We start from the raw sequence: 14,242 nt of genomic DNA, 5'->3' as shown, positions 1-14,242 counted from the left end.
AGGGTATTCTTTAAAAATATATTTGCTGAAAAGTTGAAATTGGAAGAACAGCTATTGGAAGTGAATGAAGTGGTAATGAGTGGAGGCATGGATGAGGACTTGTTTTTGAAAGAACAACAGTCGAAGAAAGAGTACGAGGAAGTCTTATATAAAAAGGAGATTTTATGAGGAAGTCTTATATAAAAAGGAGATTTTTTGGAGACAGAAGTCTCGTGAAGTATGGCTTAAGGAGGGTGATCGAAATACAAAATATTTTCATAATTCTGTCAAGGAAAGAAGATCATCCAATAAAAAATTTTCTATTAACAATGAAGTAGGGGTGGTCTTAACAGATCAAAGTCTGATAAGTGATGAAGTTGTCAGGTTCTTCAAGAACCTTATAGGATCCTCACAGGAAGGTGCTTTGGAGGAGGATAGTTTGGGTTTGCTGGATAATGTTCCAAAGCTGATCTCAGAAGATCAGAATAGTATGCTATATAAGCCAGTCTCTTTGGAGGAGGTTAAGTCTGCTTTGTCAGGTCTTGGGAAGGATAAATCACTTGGCCCGGATGGGTTTCCAGCTTTATTCTTTCCAGAGACATGAGACTTTGTTGGGTATGAGTTGTGGGAAGTTGTGGAGGAGTCTAGGAGGAAACAATTTGTGTTTAAAGATTTGAATCACACCTTTATGGCACTCATTCCTAAAAAAGGTGAAAGGGAGACTTTTAGTGATTTCAGGCCTATTGCTTTATGTAATACTGATTACAAAGTAATTTCAAAAGGAATTGCAAACAGATTGAAGCAGGTGTTACCTTCAATTATTTCCTTGGAACAGAGTGGTTTTGCTCCAGGGAAGTCAATTTTTGAAGGTGTCATCATAGCCCACGAGGCAATACATTCATTGAGAATGAACAAAGAAGCTGGTATGATGTTAAAGTTGGATATTCGTAAAGCGTACGACAATGTGAATAGGCCCTTTTTGTTGAAAGTTTTCGATAAGTTTAGCTTTAGTGGTTGCTGGTGCAAGTGGATTTATTCATATGTATTGACTCTCCTCATATCTCTGTTCTTGTAAATGGTAGCCCACAAGGTTACTTTGAAATGGAAACAGGTATTCATCAAGGAGATCCGATATCTCCCTTTCTTTTTATCATCCTTGCAGAAGTCCTAGGGAGAGCAATTTCTCGAGCTAGATGTGATGGTAGGTGGAGGGGTCTGCATGTTGCCAGGGGTGTTGATCCAGTGACTCATTTGCAGTTTGTTGATGATAATTTCCTAATAAGTGAAGCATGTATCAGGGAAGCTGAATGTATGAAAAGTGTGCTGGAGGATTATAGCAAGGTGACTGGGCAATGTATTAATTGGCAGAAATCAGAAATTTCCTTTTTTAATACAGCAAGCAAGATTCAAACTAGAATATGCCAAATTTTGGGTGTAAGACAAGGTATGTTGCCTAGTAAATATTCAGGCATACCCCTGTTTCAAGGTAGAAATCGTGCAAATTTATGGAAGGATTTAATTGATGGCTGTATTAAACGTTTAGATGGTTGGAAAGGGAGGTGGTTGTCATTTGCGGGAAGAATTTTGCTTCTCCAAACTGTTATATCAGCTATCCCGACTTTTTCAATGAGTTGTTTGAAGATACCCATGGAGGTTCTTAAGTACATAGAACAGAGGATGAGGAAGTTTGTGTGGAATGGGACTCAAAATGAAGAGAAAATCCCATTTGATAGCATGGGAATCCTTATGCAAACCGAAGAAGCAAGGGGGAGTGGGTCTTAGGAGGTGGAGAGATGTTAATAAGGCTTTGGGGGCTAAGTTGGTATGGGAAATGTATGAAAATCCGAATCAGTCATGGGTTAAAATTTTACAAGCAAAGTATGTTGATTCAAGGGATCCATTAAGGATATTGACAGTTAGGAATCCCCCTAAAGGGTCGGCAATTTGGAATTTTATGTTGGAATGTAGGAGTATCATTACCAAACATATCTCATGGAATATTGGAAATGGGGAAAGAGCTTCTTTTTGGCATGATTCATGGAATGGTTTAGATAAATTGAATGAGATGGAAGGTGTGGAGTATTTGATTCCTGTGATGGAGGCTACTTGGGGATCAACTGTTGATTGTTATGTGGAGGAAAAACACTCAGATTTAGGCCCATGTTGGGTATGGAGGGATCCCTCAAATCTGCAATTGACAGATGAAGAAAAAGTAAAGCTGGAAGGCATTTTCAAGGTATGGCAGATTTGTTTGAGTACTAAGGAGGATAGAGTGGTATGGTGTGCCTCTAAGAGTGGCAATTATTCAGTAAAACTGGGCTATCAGCTTGGAAATGTGGCAAATTTGGAAGGATGGCCGTATAGTTTGTGTTGGAATAAATTATGCCTGCCAAAGGCAGAAGCTTTTGCATGGTTGGCTTTGCAAAGGAGGATTTTAATGGATGATAGAAGATATAAATATGGTTTTGTGGGTCCTTCTCATTGTGTGTTATGTAAGAAGGCAACGGAGTCAGTAGATCATCTATTAGCTCAATGTGATTTTGTTCAACAGTTTTGGATGAGGTTGAAGACGAATTTGTGTTGGGCTGCTCCTCTCCCAGAGTCGATAAAAGGTATCTTTCAATGTTGGCCAGTTAATTTTAAAAAATCTTTTTACTCTAACATTTGGTTAATTAGCCCAGCTTTAGTCATTTGGGAAACTTGGAAGGAGCGGAATCGACGGATCTTTCAGGATAAAATGGAAAGCGTGGATAGTGTGTGGGATAGAATTCATCGTTCTATCGAGGAATGCATGAATGCAAGTGGTATTCTTCAACATCCTCCAAAATGTTTTAACAGTTGGGATGGTAGAGTGCAAAAATATTGGATAGGTATTAGAATTAAATGGAGTAACGATGGTGATGTAGATAGGAGTAAGAAGATTGATAGGAAAGAAATCAAATGGCTTGTGCCCAAAAAAGATTGGATTAAAATTAATTTTGATGGTGCATCAAAAGGGAACAAAGGTGTATTAGGGGCAGGGGCGATAGCTAGAAACGATAAAGGTGAAATCATTGGATTTGTGGCAAAAAGGTTGGCAGATGGAACAAATAATGCGGCCGAGGTTGAGGTGGTACTATTGGCAGTTCAGTTGTGAAAAATTTTGGATGTCAGTTACCTTCATTTAGAAGGTGATTCAAAATTGATTATTGAGGCCATAAGTAGAGGATCGATGAAGTCATGGCTTTATCAGAATGTGATTCAAAGGATTAGAGAGAAGTTGGATACCTTTGTGGATTTTAAGGTTAATCATGTGTACAGGGAAGGTAATGAAGAAGCGGATAAGCTGGCCAATTGGGCTACAACATTTTGACGTGTAAATGCAATTGAAGTTAATGATTTAAGAGGGATACGATGGGAATCCCTAGTAGGTGTCAGTTTATTTTTTGAGAATGGTTAGCTTTTATAAATGGCGGGTTGATGTTTGATAATAAAGTTGGAGCGTGTGATGGGTAGCTGCGAGATGTATATTAAAAAAAATTAATTTATTCTAGAAACTCTGTCAGTGTTTGTATCGGAAATATGGCAGTAGGCATTAAGTAGGAGATATGGCTGGAGGATTTCACATGTGCAAAGATGTCTTTAAAGGAAAGGAAACGGAGGAATTAAGCATAAGGAAGTTTTGTTTAAAAAACAGCAGTCTCGGTTTGTTGAAGAACAGGCATAGTAATACGGGGACGCGTCCCCCCCCTTTTTGCCCGACGTCTCGGAGACTTCAACGCACCGGAGACTTGGGGACTCCGTCTCCCCGTCCCCAGCGGTGCCACTAGATTCCACCACCTCCACCGAGGATGGGGGACATCCTGCTATTCACTATTTGCAAATTCGACTATTTATGTTTAATGTTCGATGTTCCAATTCAATGCAATGTTTCAAGTCTTCACTCTTTTACATCTTTACATCCTATATTGCAATACATATTTTCATAACTAACATTTTTAAATACCATATGCATAGATATATACACCCCTCTTGTCCCCTGCCGCCGTCCCCCCACCGTCCCCCTGCCGTCCCCAAATTAAGGCCCCTCTGTCCCCCCGTCCCGGAAACTTGTCCCCCTGTTTCGCCGTCCCCCCGTCCCCCAGGGTGGTGTAACTATGAGAACAGGCGGTTGAAATACAAAATGGAAGCGTCATTTTCATTGGACTCCAACAAGGAAATGAAGGCGTTTAAGGGCCCAGTCAGCAAAGAAAGGATGAAGGGTTTGTTGAAGATCAAAACGGATGCCATGGTTGACGTGGTGTTGGAGGTGATTAGGAAGCAACTTCAAGAGAGAGCAATCAAGCGGCGGTCAAATTTTGACGTAATTGCCATGGTGGTTACATGGGGCTTGGAACTAAACAAATCCACAGAGGAGGTAAAATATGTGGCAAAGACTCTATTTGCTAAGGATATATTGGGAGGATTGGATTCCATATTGGAGTGGTCTGTTCCAGGAATAGGCTCAAATTTCACAGAATGCTTCGAGGATGAAGATGAAGGCAAGCAATATGGCTATATTCCATTCCTGAGGTGGAAGGCGCACGCTGATGAGCCCTCTCTGTACAAAGCAGCGAAGGAAGCATGGGAGAGAATGTGGGAGGAGCTGAGCAAGTTTGATGGGGAGATGCAGCCCTCGGGGGAGGAATGGACCACTTTCCCGCGTTGTAAGTGAAGCCCACAAGGACGGCGAGCATAATAGGAGGGCAACAACAATGATTTTCCCATAACAATGATACTGGTTTTGGAATTGCGCAGGGCATAGATGTGGAAGCGGGTAGCAGCTGGGATGTGGTGTTGGGGATTGCAGATTTATGTGTAGAAGGAGTATAGGATAATATGGAAATGGTTTTTTGGATTGTACGTTGGCAAAAAGTATGTTTTAGGGGAGGGCAGTTAAAGTTTTTAATTTGTATGTAAGACGATAGCATGTAAAAGGGGTTAGTTGCAGTATGTAGTTGTTTAGTTGCAGGGGGGTATGGAGTCACTTTTTGATATTATGTAAAAGGGGTTAGTTGCAGTATGTAGTTGATAAGTTGCAGGGGGGTATGGAATCATTTTTTGATATTATTCGAATCTTATATGTAATCCTTTTTATATTAATAAAATATCTATTACCAATCAAAAAAAAAAAAAAAAGGGTGAATCTTTGTAAGTGGGGAGAACTTTGGACTATTGAATCATTGTGTTCTTGAAACAAGTGTTGGTATTCCTACTCCTCCGCCTTGTGCTTCTTCAGCAACAGCTTCTACTATTCAACAGGATGATTATAGAGCTTCAGATGTGTACATATGGAACCATAATATATTTCTGTTTTTAATTTGTTAGAGTCCTTTACGTGCCTAATGTCTGAGTGTTTTATCTGGTTTGTTTCAGTGTAGATGATGAGAGCTTACATAACTCCCAACCATTTTTTGATAGTGTTGATCGGTATGTACAGTACATAAACATCTAAAAATGCAATAAATGACCATCTACACAACCTATCATCAATTTTGGAAGCTTATGTACAATATAGCTTTCACTATGATTTAATAGTTTTCTCCATCCCAAATCTGTTTAACATGTCTGTCACACATCTAAAAGGAAAATCAAAATAGCAATTGCTCAACCGATTCAGACAGCCAATGCAAATTAAAATATATGGATACTGGAAGGCAAAATCTGAAAACCATAGTTCAACTTAAATGATATCCAACCATCAAATTTTATCCAAATAACAAATACAACATAACTCACCTTTTAGATGCATAAGTCCCCCATGAATCTGTGTGCATCTCTCTAGATCCAGGCTTTTCAGTTTCACAAGGCCCGCTAAGGCATGCAAGCCAGCTGGAGTTATTGCATTGCTTCTTTTAAAACTGAGAGAGGTTAAGTTTGTCAAACCTGAGCAGTTCAAATAATTAATTTTTCAGACAGAAATTCATGATTTGCCAGCTAAAGCACCCCACTTCAAGAAATTTAAGTTATTTAACCCATAAGAAATTTAGCCATAACTATCAAAACAGACATTAGGGTCCTAACCATTGAACATATTCTGAACTCTTGGAACTATAGAAGCAATAAATCAACTGCCACTGATTTCACAGAAATGAGTGTGCATGTCAAATCATGGTGTATGCAGGACATTGTAGTGATTATATTAATCCAAATGTGATTATGAAATATAGACTCCCAAAGCTCAAAAAAATGTGATTCAGAAAATGTTTTTCAGTATGGTAGTCTGTCCTTAGCATTCGGAAAAATACTAATTTCAGCCTTCAGGTAAAGAAGAATACCATTTTGATAAGTCTACAAATTGTTACTAGCATAATAAAAGTTGAACAAAAAGGAACCAATTAAATAAATACGTTTCAATAAATATGTGTTGTTTCACAGACAATAGTGAAATATTGACTCAAAAATTATCAATAAAAGGCTGGTGTGCACCGTGATAATGTAATTGTGTCAACAATAAATATAAAGCATAAAGCAGTAAATATGTGACAACTCTAGTTTTTAGCAGAGCAGAAAGTACCATTCTGATAATTACAATTTATTACTGAGGGAAAATGAATCAAAAGGAAACTATTGCATGATCAACAATCAAGAGAAACAAAACATTGCACAAGATCCAAAATGAGGTTTACATCAAACCATAAATTTCATCAAGTTCTAATAATAAGGACATCACAAATAGGGGAAACAATCCCAAAGAAAAGTGTATCACTCTAAAAGAAAAAGGGTGGATTTAAAAAGTGTTTCTTCTGTTTGACCTTCAACAGGAAAGAGCGTGGATTGTGAAGTGATTGGTAAAAAAGATGAAGAGGAATGAAGAAAAATACCTGCCACATATCCTAGACCAACATCAGAAATGTAATCACAGTAATTGAAGTTCAGCAACTGCAAATTGAGACAATCTTGCAAGCGCACGAGCGCTGAATCTGTCACAGCTGAACCGCTAATATCAACTGCCAAAAGAGATGGCCCTTGTGTGGCAAGAATTTCAAGCCAAGAGTCTTCCACATTTGGATAGAATCCCAGAAAAACATCCTTTCAGAAAATAAACGAAGTATAACAATAGTTAGATAACTTGCCATAGCCTATAATATACCATCCCTTGCTTATAGCTTCAATGTCTCCAACTGCCAATACTGATATGTCAATTATGTCAGTTCTCAAGTAAGAAAATACCTGAAGAGCACAATCACGAAAAGCTTGGAGTGATTCTATTTTGAGAGCTTGTGTGTGTACTAACTCATTGAAAATTTGCTGGCTTAGATCTCTTGGTAGCATTGCAAAGGATTCATACCTGTCAATTGTCTGTGTTGAATAACAAAACAGAGAGCGTTCCCTCATTTTAGCATGAGCCATCCCCCTTTGGAACCCTTCTTATTGTTTATTCAATAAATCAAACAAACACATTCTTACCTCACAAATTTTTTGAACAGAGAGCTCCATCAGAGAAGGAAGTTTTGCACTTCCCTTGCCACTGTCTCCTGACAAACGAAAAGGTGGGTTGACTGGCCATCGAAGGCTGATACTCCTACTAGACCTCCCTGATCCTCCTCTCTGGAGATCTTCTGCACTGTCTGGTTGGTCTCTTTTCCTTGAACAAGCTCCACCCATATTCTCTTGAACCAAAATTAGTTTTGCAGACCACAAAGGCTACAAAAAACCCATGCTTCTGGATTCGATGCAGAAGTATATCTAATAAACCCAATTGGCAACTAAATTACCACTTTAGGTGAGGTCTAGGAATTATCCATCATGATTAGAAAGTTTAGTTCATCCATGCCTGCAGCAAACATTGAATCATTAATACTGATGGAATGCCCGGGGACATCTGGTCAGAAATATCTAGGCCTAAGAGTTTGCTTTACCAATTACAACAAATAATGTCAAATATCAATCAAATTTACCACTCTACGCCTCAGTAATCATCAGAATGACAGATAAACTGATTGGAAGCTGTCTAAGATTCTACCAGACAAAACAGGGTAACCATTAACTCAGACCTGTTTATATTATGCGTGATAAACTATTACTTTATCTTGACATCCCAGACCCTAGATTTTATATAGATGGATTGCCTCAATCATGCATTGCTAGTTATAACAACAAATTCCTATTGTATGCATCTTGCATAAGTTGGCTAAGGCATATACACAAGTTAGTGTACGACCTTTCAAATTTATTTTATATCCTTAAGAATACAACAAAACTTTCTACATCTTCTCCTAAGGAAGTTTAGTACAAGGATCCATTCACATGTCAGTTACCATGTTTAAATCTCCATTGCTGAGGCAAGATTAAGTATCACATTTCTTATTGTCAACTTCAAACGCAGAAATTTGGACTACTAAACAACTAGAAGTGTGTAATAATGCTACATAGATGAATTATTTCAGATTGAGACTGCCAAGCAATTAGGATTATGTAGAAATGATATCGGTGACCTTAATTCCAGGCTTATTCCCTAAGCCTGCAACTCACTTGTCTATAGCTTAAGGAATCTGAATTCTCAAGTAGACCAAATTCAATATTGGAATATTCTATTAACTATTGTATCCAAAGCAAACCATTATTTTGCATCAACCACAGAATAGAGTCCCTCGGAACTTTCTTATGCAAAAGATATGCATTTAGTGTACACCAATCCACCATCAACATACAAATGACAAATTTTATGATGTAGTTAGTATTAAGGTTATAGTCGATCTATTGGGACTCTACATTCTACTTCACAAAGATAAAAGCACTTTCTGATATGTTGAAAACTCAAAATAGTTTCAATAACATAATAAATTTTGGTAGTACAGCTCCTTGGCAATTTCTCATATTGCTACAAACGTACCACATACAGAACCATTGACAAAAGAACATGACAACTAAAGATACTTATTCTGAAGCAATGAATGATGGAGTTCTAATTGTTTGTATAAATAGGGGAAAAATGTTCTATTTGCTGTATAATTACAATTATAAATGCAGTTTGAAGGCCTTTGATGTCCAATACAATTCTTGTTATTCATTAAGCATTACTCTAAAAATCAGTCAATCTGATTTCCTGGATCTCCCATATTGGACCAACAGATCCTAAGTTTACCAAACAGCATCCACTGCTAAAATTAGGGACAAAACCAAAACCCGCTTACCTAATTACCCCCTGTACCATAATCTTATGCCTATAGATGTCCATGCAGTTGCTTTCTGTTGGTAGCATTTGCATGACATTTAGATTTATAGGTACCTCCAGGCATGAGTTAAACATTGAAAAGCAATCAATTGATACATAAAAATTTAAAAAAATCTACTTGTCTTGTTCATATGTTCTCTGCAGAATAAAAAGCATATAATAATTGTGCAAAACAATTCAAGATAATATTCTGAACATTGCCAGTCTCCATATATCTATTGAAAAGCAATCAATTGAAACATAAGAAAAAAAACTACTTGTCTTGTTCATGTCTTCTGCTGAATAAAAAGCACAGAACAATTGTGCCAACCAGTTCAAGAAATTATTCTGAAAATTGCCAGTCTCCGTATATCTATTCACATTCCTCTATTACAGGGCACAAAAGTAATATGCTAACAATTTGAAGGAAAAATTTGCAAACACCACCACTTGACCTATACCCGTCCAAAGTTTTCCACCCACTTAATTCACATTCTCCAGATTATTGTGAGGTGCAGTAGCACTACACAGCCAATGAAGTACCATGGGTCACAGTGTGATTTCCATGTTATGAGGTATAACAGTACTAGATAACCATATAACCAAAATTCAAGTAACAGGCATTGCCAAGTTAAATCAAAATCCACCTGTTTTATGTGCACTTTTTGTATACTGAAAAATGAGCAATGTACTAAACAGCAAAATGCAAGAAAAAAACGTGGTCACATGAAAAGGCACCTATCAATCTGAAATGAAAATTCCCCTAAAACAAAGTCAAGCATGTCAATGCAAGAAGCCTATAGAACACGTTATCTACATGATTGAATGTTGATTGTGCCTATGCTCTTCTAGGATTTAGATCATGAACCATTGGCATGTCTATGTTTGATTCAAGAATCTTTCAGATCTACATCTGTAGTCTCTTGTATCAACTTTATTTGTTATTCAAGATGAAGAATGGCACAGAGGCAAGCACGGTAGGAAAAAGCAAGGTTAAATGGGCATATATCCCAGAAAGCCAGTATTGCACTTGCTTGAACCAGAAAAGCATGCATAAACAGCTAAAACTAAGAATGGTGTCTGTATATGCACCAAAAACATGGATACATTCAAAAAAGGAAAGGATTTTGCTTTGTTTTAGGTGGATGCAGCACAGGTTCACAATGTCTGTGGTGTGACTACTCCCTTTTTAATCTTAAAATTACACAGTCTACAAAAATACACTCCAAAAAGTAAAGGAAAAAAATTTGTTAAATATGCTTTCAAAGATATCCGTCCAACTCAACCAAAACGAAATGGAAGATGACCTATCCGTCTAACTCAACCAAAACAAAATGGAAGATGACCTGTGGCTTTAAAAAAATTGGCTTAAAGAGAATTTCCATTGAGTTTATATTTTCTGTACAGCAGGTATGAACAAAAAGAACTACAGAGCCATGTTCAAGTAAAAAATGCAACATGCAGATTAAGTTGGATAAATTCCTGCAGCTACATGTACCAGAGTAAAGTGAAATTTTTCACACTAATTGTTCACATCTTCCATGTTACTCTGAGGAAAAATGATCTACATAACCAAATCCTGAGCATTAAAGTTCAACATTTTCAATGTTACACTGCGAAATAGGTGTTCTACAAAGACAAATTCAAGAAAAAATGCAATAACATGTCTAAAACAATTCAAAACTTTAAGTTATTTGCCACTGGCCACCAATAAAAGGCAGTAAAGGTTTGAAACTGAACTGATTAAAGAAAATGATCAAAATGTTAATTCCTGGTTTAATATTTCATAATTACAATCTACAGAAATGGGATTGAAAAATGCACACATGGCAACAACTGCAAGTGCAAAATACAGAAATGGGATTGAAAAGCAAATTAAGGTGCCCAAGTGTGTGTATGTAAAATACTTACAAGAATGTTAATTTCCTGGTTTAATATTTCATAATTACAATCTACAGAAAAGGGATTGAAAAATGCACACACGGCAGCAACTGCAAATGCAAAATACAGAAATGGGATTGAAAAGCAAATTAAGGTGCCCAAGTGTGTGTGTGTAAAATACATACTCTAATGACAATACTTGGCTCAATAGTATCAGCTGCTCCAAAATAGATGGAAAAAAGAAACTAGACTTAACCTCATTTTACCGGCGTTCACACCAAAAAAGGGAGCCTTACAACACAAATCCCTGAGATAGTACTGTCAATCTAGAACGAAACTGAATTGAAAGGCCCTCTGATGCACTGTATAGACAAATTCACAAAGAATATGCCACCATCAACATTCTGTATATTTCCACATGTAAATGAGAATTACTGATCCTTTTGTTTACAGTTTCCATCTTATTTTGACAACTACAATACTATGCAACCAAGTTCAGGCATATAATACCATAGTCACTCTTACCTATATCCATCTAAGCCTTAAAAAACCTCAAAGTTTACCGCACATTCTCTGCATTGAAAGTCACAAAAACATTGTTACCATATTTAAGAAAGTTTTGCATGTATTGCCGCTCTACACCTATCCACCCATATTGTTCTCATTTTCAGGGTTGGTAGGAGATACAAAAGCACTACACAACCACTTTCAAGTCAAACACATGCAAGACTACCATGCATATATCTCTATCTTACATAAAAGTTTCCGATGGTATGCAATCTGTGTGCTGTTCATATTATCATTGTAATAATGAGGTATAGAATTATTGTATAACAAAATTCAAGCAATTTAAAGGTGTAAAGCTTTTAAAAATATCTCTACCTCTTTTAGTAAAGTGTAACACTAATTTCTACACAATGCAGAGACCAATTGAACCAATCAAATATGACAAAATACATGTCCTACTGCCAAAATGCATACATAAATCATCGTGAGAAACCATTTCCAACAATTTGCTCGTGTTTTTCATCTCATTGCAAGGCACAGATTTACTACGAAGCCAATCTCAAGCAAAAACATGCAACATACTAATCGACTACCCACGCTGAAGAGAGATTCATCTGAGAAGCAATTCCCCTAAAACTTGTTCAAATTTTCTATGTCACTATGGGAACAAAGCACGTCACAATGACAACATCAGGTTCAGGTTCTTAAACCAAATCTCAACTACTCTGTTGACATTTTTGCTCTGTCACAAGAATCGGATATTCTACAAGGCTACCTTCAAGAAATATTCATGCATCGGGCTTATATTGAAGAGTTCCACCAGCTTTGTTTGGAATTTTCTATGTTATTACAGATAGATGAAAATGAGACTGATATAAACAAATTCCGCATGGTTCCTCCGCATTTCATTAGTACGAATAAACAACTCCACCCGCTTTTCTCACTTATTACTCTGTAAGAAAGCACTATTCAGCCAAATTCAAGCAATAAGCTCCAGGGAACCGATACTATCCTGCGAATGTACATATTTCTGTCTCAATTAAAAAATAATTCCTTACGTCTCTCATATCGTTATGATGAACAAAAATACCAGGCAACAAAACTCTAGATATCAACTTCTAAACAAATGCTTCCGCCGTTCTGTTCATATTCTCCGTGTCGTAACGCAAAACAAATGTTATCCACGCCCACAGCAGAATTCCAGCAAGAAAAAGCCAGAAGCCAAGCCGTCGGCGGATATAGATACCTCTACACTGGATTAAATTATTTTTCCTACATTCTGCTACCGTTTCTCGTGTTATTATATGAGGAAGAAAAAGGTACACTGAGAAGTTCACGGAGAAAATGAAATACTTGGATAAAGTACTGCTGCCATACATATATCAACCCAAAACGAAACGTTCAGAGTCATCTCTTTACAGTCTCCATGTAAAAATGATAATCACGGCACCATATGACCAAATTAAAGCAAAATGTGGCAAAATTCGCAAATCTTAATGTAAGAAAGACCAAGGCTCAAGCCACTATCTATCCGATTTAAGCACAAAACAAGTTCACGCAGAATCATCAGTCATCAAAGCCTTCATATTTGCTTCAAAATACTCGCCAAAAACACAAGCTATTTACCAAGAAATGCTCCCAATGATAGCCCTTGCAATGACATCAACAATTTCAAGGAGCGAAATCAAAACAATCAGCTCAAGCTCATCTCTAACAGCTTTGAAAATACAACCAATTGAAGAGCAAACAAACAAAAAGAGAACATAATCTCACAGTTCGTCCAAATTATAACGATGAAGAGAGCACTATACGGCCAAATTGAAGCATAAAATCAACAAATTTCTCAAATCTTAACACAAGCAAGACCTCTCAAACCACTGCCGATCACTGATATGCACAAAATAACTTCAAACGCGGAATAATCACTCATCCAGGCTTCCATATCCGCCTCAAAATCCTCGCCAGAAAACACAAACTACTTACCAAGAACTGCTCCGAACAATAACCTTGCATTGACAACAAAAACATCAACCTTCACCTCATTGTCATCAGCTTCAAAATACAACTCACTCTTTCAAAAAACAACAAAACGAGAACACAATTTCACAATCCTAACCCTCCCCTGGCACAACAACATCAATTGACAGAAAATCAACAACAACAAAAAAGCCAGGGTTTAGCACAAACATACTCGTTCTACCTACAACTCGCATGCAGAGAACCGTGAAAATTCAGAAACAAGATAACTCCGATTAGGTACAACTCCTCCCGCTGCTGCACCTCCTGAGCCGAAAGGCAAAATCAGCAGAGAATGATTGTCCTGGATAATTATACCCCGGGGCAAATGGCTTTTCTCACCACCGAGCCGGCAGGTTCAGGTTCGGCTGCCGAGGCGGAGGTCAGGAGTCCCTTCCCACCGACTCGGAAGGCAATTGCGGTTCTGTCAGCAGCGAGCTTGAATTCCACGTAGACTTGTAGAATCTAACCCCCTTGCGTGGGTCCCACCTGGATGCGTAGGCGTGAGACCTCGGTAAAGGATAAGGCACCGAGGTCACGGTGGGCCCCGCTGTTTAGTTTCCCTAATCCTTTTTTTTTCAACTGTTTTATAATAATTTATTTATATATTTATTTATTATTTATTATATAATCTTGACTGGGATTACTCAACTTTACATCGTATTTAATACTGTTCGTATCCAG

General features: G+C 37.6%; 2 protein-coding genes across 5 annotated transcripts in view; one reads left to right on the top strand and one right to left on the bottom strand.

Annotated features, from left to right (window-relative positions):
• Positions 1-13,839, bottom strand: part of LOC149556149 (Leucine-rich repeat family protein) — a 177,644-nt gene extending 163,805 nt beyond the window's left edge. The window contains exons 1-6 of one of the 4 annotated variants that reach the window (XM_089830279.1): positions 13,734-13,839; positions 13,316-13,548; positions 7,408-7,774; positions 7,171-7,299; positions 6,822-7,029; positions 5,737-5,883 (exon numbers count right to left, since the gene is read on the bottom strand). In XM_089830279.1, coding sequence (XP_089686405.1) covers positions 5,737-5,883; positions 6,822-7,029; positions 7,171-7,299; positions 7,408-7,605 — 682 coding nt within the window. In that variant the 5' untranslated portion in view covers positions 7,606-7,774; positions 13,316-13,548; positions 13,734-13,839. The remainder of the gene's footprint in view (positions 1-5,736; positions 5,884-6,821; positions 7,030-7,170; positions 7,300-7,407; positions 7,775-13,315; positions 13,549-13,733) is intronic. The other 3 variants (XM_089830280.1, XM_089830278.1, XM_089830277.1) reach the window with 3 other exon arrangements.
• LOC149556150 (uncharacterized) lies at positions 3,421-4,672 on the top strand. Its single transcript, XM_089785831.1, has 2 exons — positions 3,421-3,679; positions 4,126-4,672. The coding sequence occupies exons 1-2, from the start codon at positions 3,567-3,569 to the stop codon at positions 4,670-4,672; spliced, it is 660 nt and encodes a 219-aa protein (XP_089641957.1). The 5' UTR covers positions 3,421-3,566.
• Positions 13,840-14,242: the final 403 nt, after the last annotated feature.

Source organism: Cupressus sempervirens, chromosome 5, assembly GCF_028749045.1.
Source record: "Cupressus sempervirens isolate cs-2001-9-10 chromosome 5, ASM2874904v1, whole genome shotgun sequence".
NCBI classification, from domain to species: Eukaryota; Viridiplantae; Streptophyta; class Pinopsida; order Cupressales; family Cupressaceae; genus Cupressus; species Cupressus sempervirens.
This window is presented reverse-complemented; position numbering and strand designations above follow the sequence as displayed.